A 23,226-nucleotide genomic window follows, 5' to 3' on the forward strand; every position below is an offset into this window, starting at 1 on the left:
TAGACACAGCCAAGTTGAGTTTTTTCAGTACTTGGCCATAGTTCCATTCCACAAGACTAAGAAAAGTAATGTCTGGGTAAGGGAATCCTGGATTATTGGAGGGATTAGCCAAGCAGCCTAGGGAGGCAATCTAGTTTGAGCATGGTGGAGTGGGATGTTTATGGTGGTAAGTAGATGTGACGTAACATTGAGTAGGGACTCAAGAGACTTTGATTTTAATTTGCCAATGCTACTACGAACTAGTTTAGATGACCTTGAATAGGTCAATTGACCTTTGGATTTCAGTTAATTTGCTTGAGAAATGAGTGAGCTACGTCAGTTTATAGCTTCTGAATCTAGAATTTATGACCCTATGGGGCCATCCTAAGCTCTCACTGCAGAAGGACCGAGTCGATTGAAATAATAAGAATAGGAAAGTGATGGCAATGCCCATGGAGGTTGAAATTCAGGTTCAGTAAGAGTGAAATTAAGTGAGGGAACTCATGCCAGTCAGGTTCAATCTTTTCAATCTTTAAACTTTTTTTTTCTGTGTTCAAAACGTTCTTATGGCTACTTTGTCCTTTTTTTTTTTTGGTAGCAGATATTGTAAATTCAATAGGCTATGTTAACACACACACAAAAGAGGAAGTATTTTAATTTTGCATATCTAAAATGTTCATTAGCACATCAAAAACAGGCAATTTACTTGCAGGAAGTTATTTTTCTGCTTGTAAGCAGAAGATAACAAAAGAGTATATTTATGCTTTCATGTGTCCATAATAACATTATAATTTGGATTTAGCAGACTAGGTTGCTTGAACACACTGTTACAGAACTGGTTAATCCATAATTCAGGAGGCTCTTGGCTTCCAAGTTACCTTATTGACAAGCATGAAGAAAGTGGATGGAGCTGATTAGCACTCAGCATTAAAAAAAATAGGAAGACTCGAATAAAGCAGATTCAATATTAAACTCAGACCCCTATGAAGATATTCTCTTTAGTTATGGGGATTTTGAAATGATGGACAGGCTAAACCCAAACTCATAATCCTATTACAGCCTATTACACACACCTAATATGCTTCAAGAGCTGTTTCCTTAGAGCCTGGGATATCTTAGAGCCATCTTCCTGTAGGCTGTTCCATATATAGCTTATAAATTCTTTACTTGTCCCACTAAATGCTGTGCTATTTAAAATACCTTAAAAGAGAGTATATAAGTATGTATACATATTGATGATTTTGACTATAATATCCTTAGCCTTTAGGGAACTTCAAATTATTAATAATTTCAGACGAAAGCTTTTTAAGAAGAAGGCTCCAGGCTTACCTGTAATGAGGCATTTGAAAAGGAAGAGGGAGTATGTTTGTGCATGTAATGAAAATATTAAACCCTTTGGGATGTTATAAACGATGGTATACTAATAAATGATCTTTCCATTTCAGTGTTCCAGCAGATATCTTTGTAACCCTGATGTACCCTTGCAAAATTCCTTTAGCTCACATTTCCTTTTAAATACTTCTGCCTCCTGGCATTTGCTGTTGGGAGTAGAGCTGCAGCAAGTTGAAACTGATGGGGAAAAGAGGACAATACTAAGAAACAAAGTTTTGGTAGCCTGTAATAATGAGTCCATTTTCAACTGAACTGCCTAGTTTATGTGAATTAATTAGCCTCTTATAAGCATTTGTCTGACATTCCTCATTCTCATTCAGTTAAGTGAGTTTTATAATTATTTAACTAAATAGCCTAAAACCTGTTTACATCCTGACAGTACGGAAGCATTGTAGAATTCTTTTCCTATAAATCACCTGAAGTTGTTTACAATTTGCAGTGGTCTCTAGTTTGTGCAGGTTGCTGTTTTGCTGTTTTAAAAAAAATATTTTCAGGGTGCTAATTATAGAATAAATCCTAGAGTTTGGTTAGCCTTGTAAGGGTATAGGATCTCAATAAAGAACATTTTCATTAACCATGTGGGGTCTAAGCCCCCTCTCGATTTAGAAGCAGAGTAGACATCACCATCCCAGTGTCCACAGGATGGAGGAATAAAATATGGATTAGAGTGGACTTACTGATATTCTACTATAGAACTATTGTGACTCTAGCAATGGAAGAAACTGTATCATTGATGTGGAGACAGGGGCCACAGTAGTTACTGAGGGCAGGGAGAGGGAAGAAGATATGTGATGTGGGGCATTTTTGGGACTTGGAGTTGTCCTAAATGATATTGCAGTTACAGATGCTGAACATTATATATCCTGCCATATCCCACTGAATGTACTGGGGGAGAGTGTAAACTACAATTTAAACTCGAATCCATGTAGTACAGCAATGCTGCAAAATGTATTCACCAAATGCAATGAATGTGCCACAATGATGAAAGAGGTTGTTGATGTGGGAGGAGTTGAGTGGGGTGTGGGGTATATGGGAACCTCTTATATTTTTTTAATGTAATATTTTTTGTGATCTATGTATCATTAAAAGAGGCAATTAAATTAAAAATTTTTTTAAATTCACATTTTAATTGGCAGAATGCAGACTTAAACTATTAGCTATCATGTTAAACAAAATGAATCCCATGATGCTATATGGATACAGAATGATTAACTGCTCATTCTTAAGATCTGCCCCATTTAGTTCCTGGTGATAAGATGGTGATAAAGCACTTTTACCCAGAAAGAAATGAGAGTATTGCATTGAAGGTGCAGTAAAAGCAGTGTTAAATCCTAGAAAAATATGTTGGAGATAGGAAATATATATAGACATCCCCTACTTTCTATGCTCTCTATATGTAATTACATTAAATTTTCATTCTAAAAGCTAAGGTAATATTAATAAGTGTTTTACATAATTAGGCCTCTTTTGATTGCACAGAGCAAAAAGCTATTTAAAAGTTGGTGTTTATTGAAGAAGTATAGAAAGGCTTAAGCGAATCCAGACAGGAAACATTGTACATCTAGACCTATTTTCCTGGAAACAGGATTTTTGTTATACGTTCAAGATGGCTCTAGGGCAGGGGTTCTTAACAAGGGGTCGATGAGTTTGAATTGAAATAAAAAAAAAACAACAACAACATTATTCTTGTGAGGTCATGTTGGTGCTGGTGTAATATATTTATTAAATAATGCAGAGTATAGTATGGACTTAGTAAGCGGTCCATGGTTTTCACCTGACTTACAAAAGGGTCTGTGGAACAACCCCTGGTCTTTCAGACAAATATTTTTGGATTCTAATTCCACACTTCTATGAGAGGAATATTATTTGGCCATCATTTTTTTGTACCAAGTTCTAGGTCTCTGACCAGCCTAGGATGGCTCATCTTCAGGTCAGGTTCCTTGCTGGTTCAATCAACTGCTTCCATTTGTAGCATGTAGTAACTAATTTAATTCTCACAACAACTCTGTAAGGTAGGTTAGGTACTATTATTATCAAGGGGTAAATTGTTGCACACCGAGGTTAATTAACACTTCCAAGGTCAAAAAATAGGCAGTGTGATTCCAGGGTCTGTGTTGATATGTGCCATATGCTGAGTTAAGAAAGTTCGATTCTTGTAGTTCACCTGCCACAATTTAAATAACTTAGAGTGAATCACTTAATCTCCCGGGGCGTTTAGCCATTCATTGGACAATTTAAAAATTTACTTTTTTTATTTCTATTGAAAAACTAGATGTAGGAAAAGAATCCCAGTAATACCTTGACTTGGGGCTTGCTTGCTTAAAAGGAATAGAAGTCTATTCACACTAGCTTGAGTGAAGGGGAATTTATTCAAGGATATGAAAGGCAATCTTTTGGATATCCCAGGACCAGAAACAGCACAGAGTGCTTTGGACTGGATACAAAACTGAAAAGTTAGAAATGGAAGTTTCCTTCTCTGTTTTTCCAGGGAGGCATGGTCTCACTCATCTCTGTCTCTTTTTCTCCATTGGTTTCCTTTGCTTGCACTTGGCTGCGCAGCTGTGATACAGTAAGACCCTTATTTTAAATACCTATCCTTATATGACATTGGTCTCTCCAAAAAATTCTTATGACAAAATCTAGCTGGTCCAGCCTAGCCTATGGATTTGCCCTGCTTTGGTCTGATGGCTAACCCGTGTCCAATCAGCCAGGGAAGGGGCAAGATGCCATTGAGAGTAGGACTGCTGCTTCTTCCAGGGACTGTATAAAAAATCAAATTCTCTGAAAAAGATGTATGGGAAGGGCAGGCAAATAGACTGCCATATTTGCTATACCCATAATCCTAGCATTCAAACAGTGCTTTTAAACATATTGTATGTTTCTCCATAGATCTTCTGTTTGGTGACATAAATAATACATTACCAGATGCTATATTAGGACTATATTAGGTGCTGGGCTGTAGCAGTTGGACATTGTTATGAATTCCAAAAATAGATATTGAAATATGTTTGTAATCTGGTCTGTACCTGGGCATGATTGAGTAATGATTAGGGCTTTGATTGGGCCACATCATTAGGGCGTTGAGTCTCCTCCTCTTGGTGGGTGGGGATTCACAGATAAAAGGCATGGCAAATAACAGAATTGAGGCTTTTCTGATGTTGGAGAATTGATGTTGGAGTTTGACGCTGAAGTCTTAAGTGGAAGCCCCAGGAAGTCAGCACACAGAAGAAAGAGAAGCAGGCCCTGGGAAGAGAGGACCTGAGCCAGGAGAAGAACACAGAGGAGTAGATACAGCTCCTTAGACATGGTAGATACTCCAGCGAGAGAGACAGAGCCGTTCACCTGAGTCTACAGCTGACCTTGTAGAGAGCAGCAAAGTCTGGAGAGCCTCATAGTCTACAGCTGACCTGTGGAGAAAAGAGAGGAGCTGAACCCAGAGGAACCCAAGAAGTCTGAACCCTCATAGACATTGGCAGCCATCTTGCTCCAACACGTGAAAATAGACTTTGGTGAGGGAAGTAACTTATGCTTTATGGCCTGGTATCTGTAAACTCCTACCCCAAATAAATCCCCTTTATAAAAACCAACCGATTCCTAGTATTTTGCATCAACACCCCTTTGGCTGATTAATACATGGGCCTACATTTCCTCATCTGTAAAAGGAATGACCCTGCCCAGCTTTTGAATTTTGAACTTTTTTTTTGTTTAGTAGTGTTCGTTTTGTTTTGTTTTGTTTTGTTTTTACCATAGTTAGGCAAAATAACTGTGAAAGCCTCCAAGAGAGTAATTGAGGTTCAGCAAAATAGATGATTTACCTAAACCCCGTCTAGATGTAGAGGGGGACTGGACATAGCCATCTCAGGTCCACAAGATGGAGAAACAGAGTATGGATTAGAGTGGACTTACTGGTGTTCTGCTGGGGAAGTATTGTGATTAGTAAGGGAAGAAATTGTAGTAGTGATGTGGAGAGGGTAGCCACGGTGGCTGCTGATGGTCGGGAGAGAGAAGAAGAGATATGGTGTGGGGGCATTTTCAGGATTTGGAGTTGTCCTAGGTGGTGCTGCAGGGACGGATGATTGATGCTCTGTGTCCTGTTGTGGCCCACTGGATGGACTGGGGAGAGTGAACTACAATGTGGACCACTGTCCATGTGCTGCAACAGTTCTCCAGAATGTATTTGCTGGGTGCAGTGGATGTGCCACAATGACGGAAGAGTTTGTTGATGTGGGAGGGGTGGCATTGGTGGGGTGGGGGGTATATGGGGACCTCATATTTTTTTAATGTAACATTTAAAAGAAAATAAAGAAAAAAAAATTAAAAAAAAACAGATGATTTACCAAATCTGTTGGTGCTTGCTGGTTTTGCAAGCTGCTGCTTGCTGGTTCAGATACAGTCTTATTGTAACAGCTGTATAGCTTGAATATACATGTGTGTGTGAATATGTGTGTAGGTGTGTATTTATATGTTTCTGCTGACAAGTTCAAAATGATTGGATTCAATATACTTTGTTGAAGAAGTGAACTGAGAAAAGATGTGTATATATATTTTCTTTCCCTGTTGATTAAAATAACTCCATTCCTGTGTTGCTTTTTTTAATTAGTCTATCTAGATTAGTCATTCTAGTTTCTAAGAGAAATGGAAGACAATTTTAAAGCTAAAATTAGAATTCTATATAAGTGGCAAAATATGAATCCTCCCTTTATCTCAAATTTAGAGCAGTAAATGTTTTACTTACTTTGAGAATAGCTCATATGTTAGTCCATCATAAAAGTGGATTCTGAGCTTTGAAATGTTAACCATAGCTTCTGTGCACAAAATAAAGTCCCATGATCCTCATTTAATTCCAAAGTAAGTCACTTGCTATTTCTAGAAAACTGATCATAGTTAGACTACTTCTTTTTGTTTTTGCTATGCAAAATTTGCAACAAATTCACTGTCTTCCCTCTTCCTAATAGTCTAGTATACCAGTTTCCACACATTTCCTGTGGAATTATACTTTAAGACAAGATATACAGTGTATAAGAACCCTTCTAGCTGTGACCCAGGGGCTCCCTTTGTATAAGAAATACATTTTGGTGGTACTCACCACCCTGACTCATTCTTGCCCTGGCCTTACATCTCGTTTTCCCTGTTGTATAATTATACTCTGACTTTAATGGCTGAGGAAGAAGTAGAAAAATAAAATAGCTATAGGAAGAACAGTAGATTTTTAAAAACATTAAAATAACTTTAAAATATATTTCACAATCTAGAGGAGAATAAGCAGATAATTTGCTTACATACTTGTGACTATATGGTGTTTTCAAACACAATACTCTACCCCTTTGGGAAGTCTTAACAGAGAAACCATGTATTTTCTAAAGGGATACTCAATTAGATGCTTAATCTAAACATAAAACAATGTGATTTGAGCTGATTTGCAGAGGGACTCTAAACTTAAATCAGTTTGACAACATTCCTGCTGGGATTGGCCTTTAGTAAATGTTTGCAGTGGTATCTGGAGGCCATGCCACTTCAGTCAGATCTCTAGGGCTTAGGAGATGATGCCGAGAGTAAAACTTGAGTTCACTGTTTATCAGGGAATGTGGAAGGTTCTCAGGCTAAAGATTCATTAGGTCAGTCTGTAGGAGCTGTCAATCAGATGAAGCTGGCAGAATACATTTTTAAAAAGTAGATAGATGGGAAACGGACTTTGGCCCAGTGGTTAGGGCGTCCGTCTACCATATGGGAGGTCCGCGGTTCAAACCCCAGACCTAATTGACCCGTGTGGAGCTGGCCATGCGCAGCGCTGATGCGCGCAAGGAGTGCCGTGCCACGCAAGGGTGTCCCCCGCGTGGGGGAGCCCCACGCGCAAGGAGCGCGCCTGTGAGGAAAGCCGCCCAGCGTGAAAAGAAAGAGCAGCCTGCCCAGGAATGGCGCCGCCCACACTTCCCGTGCCGCTGACGACAACAGAAGCCGACAAAGAAACAAGACGCAGCAAATAGACACCAAGAACAGACAACCAGGGAAGGGGGGGGAATTAAATAAATAAATAAATCTTTAAAAAATAAAAATAAAAAAAATAAAAAGTAGATAGAAGCAAAGTTTTCCCATTTAGGATTTTTCTACATTATATCCTTACTGCCATCATGTCCACACAAGAGACAGCTAATCCAAGGCAGTTCTTGCCAGAGCATAGAATACAAGGCCATTATTGTAATGTTCTTTATGGCATCCTCTGACTACCATGTTACTGCTACTGTTCTCTTTGCAATCATCATAGTCACCTAGGGGTAAGGGGAAGGAATGGTATTCAGAGTACACAAAGACAGTCATGTTCATTAGCCCAGTATCTTTCCACAATGACAGAAACATAGAAGGTACTAAGATGTTTGTTCATCTTAACTGATCACCAAGATCAGAAACCACTGTGTAAATCTAAGCATATATACAAGTCCTTAACCATCTCATTCCCCACCTTTTTGGTCTAACAAAATATGGCAAAATTATTTCTTGTATAGCTTCCATATTGTCAAGTGTGTCTTGTTTTATATTTAACAAGCTTATGTTATTTTACATTTGATTTTGGTGTATCTATTGGTTGAGCATGAATAGAATACCTCGAAGGACTTTTTAGTGGATTATTACTTGTGAATAATGCACCATGATGGTGAATGTGCACCATTTATTAGCTTTTGTGTAAATATTTTAACACTGACATTAGTTAATACATATGAACCAATTAAATGATTGTGATACTGAGACCAAATCTGTGTAACAAAACACTAGATCAAACCACAGGTAATCTGTTGTTAATACCTGTTGTAATTTGAACAGACCAGCTGCATAGCTGGCCTCATCAAATATTCAAGAAACTCCTATAGAATGACCAAAATCAAAAGTTCAACTAAGAAAATGTCAAGTTGCTGATTGGCGTACAGGCTCTAATTATTGGAATCCTCAATAAAATAAAGTGAATATATAATAAAAAGAATAATGTATAGGTTTTTTTAGCTCTTTTTTACTCAACACCAAATTTTGCTACAGTTAAATCTATGAATCTATGTTCATTTCTAATATTTAGAATGAGTTACTTTTTCATGGAGCAATACCCTTCCCAGAATGGAGATTTACAAAATCTATTCCATTAAACATAAGTTGATTTTATTTCCAGGTAGTGCCCATTAGGACAAACATTGTGAAAAGGCCAGTGACAAAAATGTTAATTCCCTAGCTGATACCTGGAAGAAAAATCAACTTATATTTAATGGAATAGACTGTCTAAATCAATGTTTTGAGAAGAGTACACATTCATGAGTATGTATTCATTATTGAGTTCAATAGTGTCTAATAATGAAGGACATCTATATCATAGTAAGTAGCATTTATTCATTAATTTATTACTTTACAGAGAAAGAAGAAAAGAATGCAGCTTGAGATGAAGTGCTGGAATAGCCAGCCTGTTTCTTTATTTTAAGAATGTGACACAGTCATCATGATCTGCATGATAATCAGTGAAATAAAAATGGGATTTGTGTATATCTGTAGTCTAACTTCTTGAAATTTTCATTTTAAGTTACAGTAACAAAATTCTGAGCCAATATTATAAATGAACTGATTTGTGGTTTTGTCTTATTCCATGTTCTAGATACAGCATAATAGTTATTTATTTACACATTTCAAAAAATTTCCTTTGTTCTTCTTTTCTGCAATGGCAAATCATCCCTGCACAACAAGGGCTAAATCAAGTTCAGCCACATAAATAACCTGAGTACTGTTTTAAACAGGTTTGAATGATTGTACAGCATGAATTTTTAAGATAATCAAATCACAAATTTCCAGTAAATTGCATTTCGCCCAACCCCTTTTTCTTTACCCTAACACCTTCCGGCAAAGTATATGGTATATGCTCCTTAATACTGACTTCATAACAGTTAACCATGTATAGACTTGGGAAGAAAACATATATTCTACAATGTGTATTTCCAAATTCCACTTATTTGATAGTATACGCAGATCAGCCCACCAGGCAATAAGCAAAATACAAAAGATGTCCTAAGGCATGATCCCTGTCATCTGAAAACTATTTCAAAAAATGTACACTAGTCATAATTGAAGTGACTATTATATTAACTAAGGCCCAAAGCAACTAGGCTAGCCATACTTGTTGCCTGTTACTAGCAGAAGTGATTTCTTTCTATTCAGTTTTTGAGAGTCATCAATATTTTCTTAACCCTGATCCCATTCTCTTTAATTTTATTTTTTTATGTTTGTATGACTTCTTTTATCATCATAATTTCCAAAGTTGTTCAATTTTGTTATTTTTCAATTTCTCTATCACTGAATGATATGTGTGTGCAATATGTATGTAATATATATAATTTCAGTGTATTTACATTGATTTACTATTTCTAGAGTTTCTCTAACTTAAATCACCTAGAAATACCATTTTTTTTAATACAGAAGTTGAGCATAACTCATATAGTACTTAAAATTTTCTATCTTTGTATGAATGAGATTTGTGCATTCAGGTTTGTTCAAAAGACAAATATGCAAAATGTTACAGTATAGGATAAGATATAGGATAGGATATTTATGGTGAAGAGGAGAGGTATTTGAAAACAACTGTGATAATTTTTAAAGTTATGTCAATTCTCAGCATTCCAATTATTTGCACTTAAGTTAGGGATCAGTCATCTAAGTAAGTCATAAAGTGAATCCAAATGCAAAATAAAAATCTCTGTGAGACCCATCCTAGACCTCATCATTTAAATGTTCAGACTTCACTGCCTCTCCTAGAGAAATAGTGAAGTCACAGGAACTTTATATGTCTAATTTCTAGGGACACTTTGAAGATCATAATTTTAATTATAATTCACTGAAACTGGACATCATGTCACTGGCCCTAACAAGGCACATACACCTATCTGTAAGCTTTTTCAGCAGGGAGGTAAATTACTATGGAAGAGCCTGGAGTGTTTTTCACCAGAGATCTTTAAGAAAAGGATTTATATCTACTTGCATGAGAGGGTTCAGGATAAATAATGCCTAGAGCACAGCATAAATTTTCAAACCCTATGATTTGAAAACTCTTAAAAGTATTCCAGTGAATATTTCCACAAATTAATCACTCATTCTTTTAAAAGTGCGGTGGTGTTACTGGTCTTATTTGAGACAAGAACCAAATATTCAGCTACAAGTGTAACTAGGATCTATGTCTAAAGAAAATGCGACCAATTTCATAAATTTTCTGCATATGTCCCTCCTTGACAATATTTCCCTAATGAAAATATCATGTGGTTTGAAAACTGGTGTTCAGCCCAATTTTAAACTGGTATTCAGATTATAATCCAGCCATTCACTAGACCTTGGCCAAGCTACTTAACTTTTCTAATCCTCTATTCCTTCATCTGTAAACTTGGGAAAATAAAACCCAATGCTCAGGAATGTTGTGACTATGTACTGAGATTATGTACATATTGCACATAATACAGTGCCTGGCAAGCAGGAGGTGCTCAATAAATGTTAACTTCTCCCAGTGCTTTCCAACTCAACTGCTGACCCTGAGCAACAGCAACAAAGATGTCATGGGTAGGGTAAAGGAGCCAGGGAAGGTAAGTGAGCATAAGAGGGAAGAAGGCCTGTGTACGGTACCTTTCTTCTGTGGTTATTGTGGGTAGCATATCCATAATGCTAACTAACAACCAACTCTACCATAAGAGGCAATTCCTGAACCTTCCCTTCCTCCTGATGCCAAGCATTCATCTACATTCTCTACCTTTCCTCCTTATTTTAATGCTACATCAGCCCTGGACTCCTCTTTGAAAGGCACAGTTCTTGGTGAGGGGGCAAATAAATGGTGAGAAAAAAGAGAAGCAGAAATTTTCCTTGCAGTTTCTCCATTGTCTTTGATAGGCAATATCCTTTGCTTTTTCTAATTTCCAAACTGATTCCCACCCCCTCTAAATGCGCTAACACCAGTACTGCCACTTGTCAAGAGGATGTCATCCATGCTTCTTTTTTTTGGCATTAAACTCAGGTTTCCTCAGTGAGTATTATATCTGGAAGCCTCTCTGAGCTAGGCCAAGCATAGCCCTTTTGCGAATGGCCACTCCCATGGCCTAGGAGTGCATCCTGTGTTCTCTTCTTAACCTGAATGTTTCATATCATATACATTGGAGCTGAGCTTGTTGCATGAATTGTTTTGCATGGTCTTAAAATCTTTATTACATTGCATTATCTCCAAATAATCTATCCTTGTTTGCTATTAACTATGCATGCAGTAGTGCCACTTCTCAATAATCGATAGGTGAATGGATTAAGAATAAAACTAAGTTTCTATTTCCAGGTACACAATTTACAGGATTCCTAAAATATCCCAATGGTAGGAAGCCAATAGATAAAGAAATCATATTGCTATGAATCATATCTGAACGGTTGAGATGCTGCATAGTAAAGTTTAAATAATCAATGTTTAGGTACATGATATTAAATGCATGTGTACAAGCCTGAATGCAGAAACCTCATTCATGCAAAGATAGAAAAAATTGAGTATTATAGGAGTTATTCTCAACCACTGTACTAAAAAAAAACCAGGATATTTCTATGTGTTTAAAGTTACAGATGCTCTTATAAGAATGGATCAATTTAAATATACTGAAATTATGCATTACATATATTATTTATATATCAGACATATCATTTAGTGTATTTGTATAGAGGAGGACAAGAGCTGTGTCTTTCTCATCACTGTACTTCTAGTTTTTGCCATAATGCATACTTTACTGATCACAGAAGTAATCAGTAAATATCTATTGAATGAATGAATGAATTTATCCAATTGCCACAGTTTAGACAGGCCTCTCTTACTTTCCAACAAATACAAGTGATAATTCACATTTTGTTTGCCTATCTGACTCATATTATTTCTTTCACCTCTGGTGTTCTTTCCTTCACTTCTCCACATATATAATTGTGGAGTTCTCCTTGGTACAATGAATTGCTTCATGTGTCCTGTTCTGACTATTTTAGTTTTCTTAGCGCTATGCCCCCCACCTACTATTTTAGCCCTTATGGTCTGTCCCACACACTGTGGCTCTTTATTTATTTATTTTTAAAAAGATGCATTTATTTATTTAGTTTTCTCCCCTTCCCTCTCCCACCCCGGTTGTCTGTTCTCTGTGTCTATTTGCTGTGTCTTCTTATTTGTCCGCTTCTGTTGTCAGTGGCATGGGAATCTGTGTTTCTTTTTGTTGCGTCATCTTGTTGTGTCAGTTCTCCATGTATGCTGCACCATTCCTGGGCAGGCTGCATTTTCTTTCGCGCTGGGCGGCTTTCCTTCCGTGGGGGACATCCCTGCATGGCACGGCACTCCTTGCGTGCATTAGCACTGCACATGGGCCAGCTACACACGGGTCAAGGAGGCCCGGGGTTTGAACCAATGACCTCCCATGTGGTAGATGGACGCCCTAACCACTGGACCAAGTCCGCCACCTGTGGCTCTTTTTTATGTTCTGTTTTGTGTTATTTGTCAATCTTCTAATGTTTGTCTTTGTTTCACAACCATTATGAAAAATGACCATGTTTTATATATTTTTTCTGTCACCTTCATAATAATTTAAGTATAGAATAAACTAGGGTATGATAAACTATGACCCATGGGCCAAATCCCACCTATCTCCTATTTTTGAACAGCTCCCAATCCAAGAAGAATTCTTACATTTTTAAATGGCCAAAAAAATCATCATAAGAAGAATATTTTATGACATATGAAGTTATATGAAATTTAACTTTCACCGCCCATAAATAAAGGTTTTTGAAATACAGCCATGCTCACTCATTTACGTATTATCCATGCCTGCTTTGGGGCTACAAAAGCAAATTTGAATAGTTGCAACAAACACCATATGGTCCTTGAAGCCTAAAATATTTGCTATCTAGCATGTTACAGAGAAAGTTTGCCGATTGCTAGAATCAATCAACAATTAATACTTACTGGTTAAATAATTGTCTTATGATGATTCCATTATAAAACTGGATACTTTGAAAGGACTGGTAATTATGTTGACCTACCTTAAATAAAGAAAATAAAAGATCAACACAACCTCTGGAGCACAGATTTTTCTTGACATTTAGTTGGTGAAGTACAAAAGTTTTCATTTTCTAGGTCTCTGGCAAACTCACCTGTAATGCCCCTAGCAATTTAAAACCTTTTCAATATATATAGAACCTCTTCTTGTAGATTTTTAAGAATGGGTAGATGTATCTTCTGAGATGGACTAGATAACTTCTAGGATTGCACAGTCTGATGAGTCCTTGAATCTCTAAATATAAATCTTGCTTAATTAGAAATGGGAATTTTGATTTTTAAAAAATTTCCTCAAGGGAGCTGAGGTGGTACAAGAGAGTAATTGCCTCTCTCCCACCCCAGAAGTCCCCAGGATCCGTTCCCAGAGCTACCTAATGAGAAGACAGACACAGAAGAACACACAGTGAACAGACACAGAGAGCAGACAATGAGGGGAACAGGGGACAGGAATAAATAAAATAAATCTTAAAAAAAAGGTTTCCTCATCCCCAACAACTCCCAGATTCTCCTTTGCCCTCTGCCACCACCACCCCCAACCCCCCACCCCTGGCTTTTGCTTTAACCTAGTTCTGTTAATTAAATATGAGATAAAGCTCACAGCGTACAGAGTTTAAGCTCAGCAGGGTTGAATTAGTGATAAAAATCTGTGGTTTGTCAACTTTTCAAGGCATAATCCTGGCTTCAACCTTATCTGACAGATAGTCAGCTTTGCAGGTCCTAGGATGAAAACCAGAGCATCTCATCTTTTCAGGCATGACTCACTATTTATCTTCTGAGGCATAATTTACAATTGTCCTATAGAAAATGGGTAGGGTTAAATAAGTGGAAAAGGCCCCCTTTTGTTTTGACATGATTAAATCATTAAGTATTCAGTTGTCCCTGACTAGACCATTAACATGCATAGGTATATTTCAAATAGGGGAAAATCCCCCCAAACATAGCTTGCTTGATTAATGTAAATTATTCCTTTACTCACTGAATATGTAAAGTGTGTAAATTTAGTCCTGCTGTCAAACAGTAGCTCTGTGCCATTAGTTTCTGTGGCAGACAAGGCCCACTGCATCCTGTACTGCATTTTCAGAGAGGTGTGCTAATGACAGCTTGAGCAATTGCTTTAATGAACCAGAAAGGTGTTCTTTTTTAATTCGTGTTTAGCTACTTAGCATCATCTAAAGTAGAGATTATCTGAAGATTTTACAGAGTGAAAAAAGGTATGGGTTATCTTATTAATGTGTTTCTCCAAGCCTGTTAAGAATGAACTATCAATCAGTTATTTGCCATGAAAATGGCTTATTGTCAGTGCTTTATAGGTGATATGCCATCTTGAAATGCGCGTTTTAGATTCTAATTATCATGATAACAAATTAAATATACTTGTCAATCTGCATCTCTAGGTCATTTTGGGAAAGATTATAGGGCTTCCCTACTTCATCATCGCAAAATAGTGTTAGTATTGTAAACCTAAAGCGAACAACATGCATGAGTCCTCAGCAAGACAGAAATTCACCTAGGTATATCATTATATGAAAAATTCAGCTTAATTGCAGCCTTACTCTGTGTTGTTAGAACCAAACATATCAATGATAATATTTAAGACAAATTTCCTGCCATCTAAGTCTTCCATTTTAAGTGAAATGTCCATATTTTCTCTTGTGTAAAGACAAGTCATATCACATTAACATAAAGATTGAGAAAGCCATGTTCAAATTTTGGTTAAAGTCATGAAATATATACCTGTACTTTACTGTGGTGTTTTGATTTGGTTATTATATGTAGCTGTACTTTTCACATGGAGGAGTTGTGGTTTTAACACATTCCTGGTGTAAAAGTGTGCATTTAGCCAGGATTTGCATAACAAACTGGCAGAGTTCAGTTTGGGCTTGTGTTAGAAGTGAAGTAGCAAAGGTGTAGGTACTCTAAACTAAAGTTTCTGTCACTATTGTGTACAGCCTATGTCTGCATCTTGCCTAATCTTAATTAAGTTGTATGTCTCCTGGGAATAAAGACTGAAATCCTAAAATGCGTTCAATGAATAGAGCTTAAAAAGTGATTTTGTACAGACTTTGTAGTATGAGATATGACTTCAGAAATCCTGGGTTGTACCTTTTTTTTTTTCAATTGAATAATCCATTTCAGATTAGTTAATCCTTTGTGTTAGAGTTATGTAAGTGGATCATCTTACAGTTCTCAGAAGGTGACTCAAATAATTACCAAATTGAAGTACATTTAGACTTCAACTATCATGTGAAAGTATATTTCCCTGTAAATTTCCTATTGAAATCCTGCATTGAATTCTGCATATATTTGACCATTGAAGTAAAATGGGGGGACTATTTTGGAAATTAGATTTAATCCCTAGGGTAATGGGTACTTTTCCAATTACGAATCTTCATGCAGTGTCTAATGAAAAAACACTAAAGAACTCCTCTTCTCAGGCACATCATAAATGACAAAAACTCAGCACTTTAGGGATAAATCAGTGATAAATGGAAGAGTAATTCTTCTAGTTCTTTATTCATTTGTAGAGTTTTCCAAAGTTAGCTTGCATTTTAACTTTATGGTAAGGAGAATAATTTCATGAGAATTAATCTTTTGGTATCGTCACCACTGTGTAACTATCCCCAAAGAAGCATGATGTGCATACATTGAAAGCATTCAATTCATTATGCTTATTGCTAGTAAAGCCAAAATTTCTATTCCACAATTGTACAAGCATGGAGATTGTTATGTGCATTATTTGTCAAATTTTATTCTTTTTCAAAACCCCAAGTAAAATGATATTCTACTATACTTTGAATCTCTGATTATGTAAATTTTTATGTTCATCTAGAACACATTACTTGGTTTCTCTGCAGCTGTTTTCAAGCTGATGATGCTAAAATTTGTGTTAATTCACATCAGGGCATATAGGTGTACTAGAAATACCTAATTTGAAATTGCAGTTCTTATGGTTAGTTCTAAGAAATGTAATTATGTTAAGAATATTTTGAATGAATAATTGAATAAATTAGTAGAAACATAGTTAATTGTTCAATGCAACCCAAAATAGTAGGCTGGGAAAGTGGTGCTTTTATACCTTAATTTTAAAGCTTGTATATTTTATGGATAAGAAGTTTAAGTTATTCCTATACTAGGCAAATCAGATTAAATGCTAGTTCCAATATTTCAGGGAAACTAAGCTCAGTTGATAATGATTTATACTGAGTGGGAAATAAAAAGATAAGCAAATTTTTGGCTCCTTTCTGTAATTTCCTATCCTGTTTTTTCCAATTTTCAGAAATTAGGCATTCCATTTTAGTTGAATGTCAAATTATTTATTAGGTATAGGTGTCATGTGAAGCATGCTTACTTCCAAGGAAAATTACAGGAAATGAATCATTGGGTTGAGTTTATATAATCCCATCTAGGGAAATAATAAAATAATTGCCAATGAGGGGGTGGACGTGGGCCTAGAAAATGTCCTCAAGGGATATAGCTCTGGACTAGGTCAGAGATTGCAGCCACTGTGGGACGTATACTCTCAGCCCAGAACATCTTCCTATATCTGGAAAGAATGTGACCATTAAGATCTCCTTTGGGGCAGAGGGTATAGCTCAGTGGATGAGCACCTGCTTCCCAGGTATGAGGTTCTGGGTTCAATCCCCAGTATTGCCTTAAAAAAATCTCCTTTGGTGTGACTCAGAATTCCTTAAGAGATCAGGAATTTTCTTGTAAATACTCCAATCAGCCTAAACTAGAATCATATTTGTTATAGCTATTTCTTGTCCCTTGAGAGCCATCTTTAATCCAGCATACAATACGCACGAGCCTAACAATAAGCTGCAGAAAGACTATTCTTAGAGTTATTCAGTGGCCATTGTGTAGAATGCCTATTTATTGATATGTCTTTTTCTACTGATGTGATAGTTTGAGACTTTTTGGGACCCCAGAAAGGATCATATCTTTAGAGCTAATCCATTCCTGTGGGTGTAAACCTATTGTAGGCAGGACTCTTTGATTGGATTACTTCAATTAAGATCCTTTGACTAGATTACTTCAGTAGGGCATGACCCAGGATGGGTCTTGATCCTCTTACTGGAGTCCTTTTTAAACCATATGAATTTGGAGTAACAAACAGAGAGAAAAGTCTCAGGAGCTCTGAGAGAAACCTATAGAAGCTGAGAGAGAGAGCCACGAGAGCAAGAAGCTGAAATCAACAGAATCCAGGAGGCAGAAAGCCATGAAGAAGCATCCAGAAGCTGAAAGCATCAGAGCCTGGAGGAGAAGGCAGAAACCAGCAGATACTGCCATGTGCCTGATTACCCACAGCCACTCTTCGGAGAGCAAGTGTTGCTTGATGCCTTGCTTTTTGGACACTCTCCTCAGCCTTGGAACTGTGAGCATGCAAGCCAATAAAAACCCATTGTGAACGCCAACCCGTTTCTGGTATATTGCTTTCAGAAGCTTTTAGCAAATTAAAGCAACTGGTAAAAGAAAAACTTTGCAATTAATTTAGGATTTCATAGCTTTATTGAGCAATTCATGAATCAGGCAGCATCCATTCAGAAAGTAGAAGAGAATTCTACCAAGGGAAAGGGTAAGTTCATATAGGTAAACACAGAAGAAAATGCTCTAATTGGCTGATGATAAGTTTCCATTTTACATAGAGGGTTCTTAAAATGTGGGAAGCAAATATGCATTAATTTGTGTGCTATAATTAGTATCGTATGGCTGTCCATTCTGATAAACTATCTCTTAACTGGACTAAAACTAGTTTTATCACCAGATCTTGCTTATCTGCAGTTCTGTAGGGTGCCTTCCATTTTCTCAGAAAGCCCCTGTAGCTAAATTATTTTTATCTTCCAGAAAAGCCCTTCTCAGATAGAGAACTTTCAGCAATGCCCAGTGCAGGCAGCCATTTTATTTTACTTAACACTTCCATTCCTACTTTATGGAGGTTCTTTTGTCTTTTTCAGAGAATGAACAATGAGTAAATAAATTTAAATTGTTTATTTCCCCATTGGGAATAACCTGTCTCCTACTCACTACCTGTTAAAACCTTACACATGCTTCCACTGTGCAAAGCTCAGGTCTCATCTACCTCGTGCAAGCATTGTCGACAACCCCTTTTTTAAATAATCTGCTTTCTGCAATTACATAATTTACTCTTTCTAGGTCACTCCGTTAATACCTAGTAAATATCAACTATAGTTTTGTTTTTATATGTTTGTAGCTTATCTCAATTAGATTATTCTTAGAAAATAGGAATTATAATTCATATTCTCATATGTCCACCACACACATCCCCATATACACACATACACTCACAAAGAACACTGTATGCCAATCATAAAGGTTATGATGAGTATTTATCAGTTTTGGTGGGCTAATTATGATGGAATCAACAACTTAAATCACCTATGAAAATGGTTCTAGGCATAGCCTTATACAACTCATTATTATATTTGACTAAAGCAAGACTGTTGTCTAAGACTGGCACAGAATTTCTGGCTAACAGTGGTTGGCATCATTTATTGTCTTACTTGTTGTTTTAAAGTTGCATTATTGATTTGAATTCATTTTTAAAGCAATATTTATACATATAATTGGTAAAATTATGGCATCACTGGCCAATGAAAAGAATTGCTGCCAATTTGAGGAAAGAAACATAAACCACTTTAGGATTCTAGAAAGTGCAGACCTCCTTGCAAAAGTGATAGATTAATGACCTCATATTGCATTAGGAAAGCTAGTTATAGTTTGTTTAAACCAGTCTCTTTATGGCATTCTCAACCTTTAAATAGCTAGGATATAATAACATTTTAAAAATTAAAGTCTTTCACATAACCAAGAATTTGATATGAAATGAGCAACATTAAGCACAAAACAACTGAAGTTTCAAATACTTGAGCAGGCAAGAATTTTAAACAGTCCAAATGAATAAGGATGCTATACTGTTGTACTGCTTCAGATGCACTAACAATCAGGCTCAGAGGTTAGCAGGATGTGATTTTATAGCAATAATGGCTCCCAGTAAGATTTTTCTCCTGTGACTTTGACTCACAAAAGTGAAGCTTTTATTTGAAGATGAGCTCTAATGCAGCTGCAGACAACAGGGGGTGAATTTGGCCAAAGGAGCCTCACAAACATCTGTGAGAAAGAGATTGAGGGTGCAAAACTGGGAGAAATGGGAACATAAAGGGAAGGGGGGGAGGATTTACATTACCAATGACAAATCAAAGCTGAAAGTTTGCCTTGCCTGTTGTCATTCATTGCCATTCGTATTTAGAAAGCAGACTGCTGTGATAATTGATTTGATGGTCCAGCTTGCGTGGAAGCACTTCTGGGCATAGCAGGCCTCAGAGCTGCCAAAAAAGAAGAAAAGGTGGGAATGAAATAATGCACTACTTTCTCCTCAGTGGCATGTGGCCCAGTTTTTAAGAACAGAAAAACATGCTCTGGAGCGGGTGGAGGGAGTGGAATGGGGAGGAAATGTAAAGAATTTGGTAATAAATACAAAAATGACCATATAACTCCAGTCAGGTGGAAATAGGCATTCAAAACCTAGACAATGAAAGGACATATTTTACTGACAGGAGACTAATAGGGAAATGTGGTGGAAATAATCTGATTTTTAATGGACTCTGTCCTTGGGAGTACCTTTTTTGCTGTTCTTTTGTATAGGGACAAAAATTATTCCTTTTCTAAAAAGGCTTTTAATTTTTCAAGCTTTTCATACTAGATTAATAGTTCAGAAGGAGAATGAGAAAACAATAATTGAGACTGAAAAGCTTTGTATATGCCTGGATTACTTAAACGTCATTTAATTTATTTCCTTGTAGCAAAAAGTAATAATGGAGCTTGTTCTTAGATTTGTGAGTGGAATGTGGTTTTCAGCCATTGCTTCCTGCTGATAAGTGTAAGTTAGGAAACTAAAGTGCCGGTTGAAAGGGGAAAAAGAGTTGTTTTTTTTTAAGTTTTGAATTCACTGCCTGTTCTCTTAATCATAACTGCCAATTGGACTTTGTGACCTTTCATCAATTTAAGGAACCTAAAACAAAACCAGATAAAAGACACAGGCTGTCAGAACAAAAAATTTAATCAGAGCCTGTTTATATTTCTAAAGAAAGGTACTTATTTATGTTCAAATGTGCTTCAATCCCTTAACTTAGTTCCACTTATGTTTTCTTCCCTCCCTCCCTTCAATTTTCATTTCCCCTTTTCCTCTTCTTCCACTACATCTACAGAGAAAGCCTGTAATCTGGTGGAATTGAATCAGACCAAACCTGTTTTCATAAATATGTGGCCATTATGCAAATATCAATACCATCACCTCCTATCACATAGCAATTCTATTCTCCTGTTAAGTTTCTAACTTTCTCAGCTTCAATGAGACAAGGAACGTTATGTAACTTAGAAAAAAACAAACCCAAACCTCAAATATATGACTTTTTTATTCAAATTGTACCACCAGTTATATTCGGTATAATTGGCTGTGCATTCAATCATTATCAGAGCACTTTCATTATTTCAATAATAATAATAAACAAAAACCAGACATGAGTTTTTAAAAAACTGGAATTAACAGTGAGAAAGCAGTGGTAGCTATGGTAGCATAATGTATGACAGTGTTTCTCAAAGTCTGTAAAAAAAGTCCTCAGCATCAGAATTACCTGGGAACTTATTAAAATTTAGATTGTCAGGCCCAACACAGATGCAATGTTTAGACTGTGGCGTTCTGGATCTGGCTACCACCAATCCTTAATCCTTAACTTATCACATGGAAACATCTCCTGCACTCTCCCTTCTCTTCTGTTAATGTTCAGCTTCTGGCTGCTCCCTCTGTGGCTTTCTCTCTTTCTATCTGAATTTCATGCTGCTTATAAAAGACTCCAGTAAGAGGATTAAGAAACATACTGATTGAGGTAGGCCATACCCAGGGTCTATGGTCATGGCAGATGGCTCTGGAGTTCAGTGCCATGTCAGTTGGCCCTACTTTGGAGTTTGTGTCCCTGAGTGTGATGGAGTTGGACTCAGATGTGACCTTTCTACACATGCTTCTTCTGTCACTTTTACTGGACCTGAGGTTGGCACTGTGGTTGGTGTACTACACTCAGGAGACCTGAATCTCTGGACTCTCCTTGTGACAGTCAGGCCCTGAGCCTCAGCAGACTTGCAACTTCTACACTCTGGATTATTGGATTTACCCCGGCCAGCTAACAGGGAGGTGAGAAAGTCAACTATCACCCCAGGGAGCCAAGAGTGCCTACAATTGTAGACGGGGATTTGCATCCATCAACCACGTGGAATCTAAGCCCCCTCTCGATATAGAGGTGGAGTGGATATAACCATCCCAGGGTCCACAGAATGGAGGAATAGAGCATGGATTAGAGTGGCCTTACTGATATTCTACTATGGAACTATTAGGATTAGTAATGGAAGAAATTGTAGCACTGAGGTGGAGAAAGTGGCCGCAGTAGATGCTAAGGGTAGGGAGAGGGAAGAAGAGATATGATGTGGGGGCATTTTCAGGACTTGCAGTTGTCCTGGGTGATACTGCAGGGACAGATGCTGGACTTTTTTTTGTACGTCCTGCCATGGCCCCCTGGGTGGACTGGGGGAGAGTGTAAACTACAATGTAAACCATTATCCATGTGGTACAGCAGTGCTTCAAAATGTATTCACCAAGTGCAATGAATGTGCCACGATGATGAAAGAGGTTGTTGATCTGGGAGGAGTGGGGTGAGTAGGTTGGGGTGTAATAGGGATCTCTTATATTTTTTTAATGTAGTATTTTTTAAAAAAAGAGGAAAAAGGTCCTACCTAGAAGGTATTCATACCCATAGGAATGAATTAAGTTAGGAACATTTATAAGTTATACCCATAACTTCATCTTATCCAGTGAGGAAAAAAAACTACCTTAGACTAAAATTAGTCATGTACTTCATAACAGAGTAAAATATTCTTATTAGTATTAACTGTATGTAGTCAACTAGATATATACATTTTCATATATGAATATATATAATTAAAGAGAATTTAAATACTGAACTTGCTGAGTGAGGGGCAAGAAACATCTAGGATGCCAATGTGATACTGTAAATATCAAAGTTAATTCACAGTGTGACTAGCAGAATCACCTGCCTCATACCCAAAAATAATTAATCAAATATTAACATATCTTTGTCTCCATAGTCTGAAATAGAGAAAAGATCACTAGATTTTTTTTTTCTAATTCCAAAGCTTCCTAGCTCTATTACCTTCGGCAAGTCTCTTACTTTACATTGCTCCATCTATAAAATGAGGATAATCATATTTGCCGTACCTCACTGCTTTGAAGTGAGAAGAAAATGTAATGATGTATGTAGGAAACATTTATAAGCTTAAGGGCTGTACAGATATATGGTATTATTTCACACTGATTTGAAATAGAACTGAAAATTCAATTTGGAAATGTAGTTAACAACTTTTGACATGAGTGCATTCACATTATTCAGGGAAGTCCAAAGTAGAGATGAAATAAGAATTCTTCATTCATCAATCCTTGTTGTGCCTTTCTGATTTTTCCTTAAGGTGACCAAATTACATTGATGTATTTTTACACAGCTTTTGTTGAATATTCCTTGGTCCACAAATATTTAAACTTTGTGGCTTCGAAGCTCCAATTCCCTGATCAATATCTGAACTCATGAAGCTCGAAATTTGTCATTTGGCATTGAATTATGTGTAAATTTTAGTCAAAACTCAGTGTCCTCTAAACTTCTCAGGGTGGATTTTCAGCATGACCTTGTTTTTACTGATACAGTTAT

At 36.9% G+C, this 23,226-nt stretch overlaps 1 protein-coding gene across 4 annotated transcripts in view; it reads left to right on the top strand.

Annotated features, from left to right (window-relative positions):
* The window catches only part of DIAPH2 (diaphanous related formin 2), a 1,008,307-nt gene that overhangs the window by 863,853 nt on the left and 121,228 nt on the right, over positions 1-23,226 (top strand). The window contains exon 28 of one of the 4 annotated variants that reach the window (XM_071212996.1): positions 8,762-8,888. The exons of the other annotated variants lie outside the window; for them this stretch is intronic. Within the exon in view, the coding sequence (XP_071069097.1) occupies positions 8,762-8,787 (26 nt within the window). The 3' untranslated portion in view covers positions 8,788-8,888. Of the gene's footprint in view, positions 1-8,761; positions 8,889-23,226 lie in introns of those variants that run through there. 4 annotated transcript variants of the gene reach the window in all.

The sequence above is a fragment of the Dasypus novemcinctus genome, chromosome X (assembly GCF_030445035.2).
Source record: "Dasypus novemcinctus isolate mDasNov1 chromosome X, mDasNov1.1.hap2, whole genome shotgun sequence".
Lineage (NCBI taxonomy): Eukaryota > Metazoa > Chordata > Mammalia > Cingulata > Dasypodidae > Dasypus > Dasypus novemcinctus.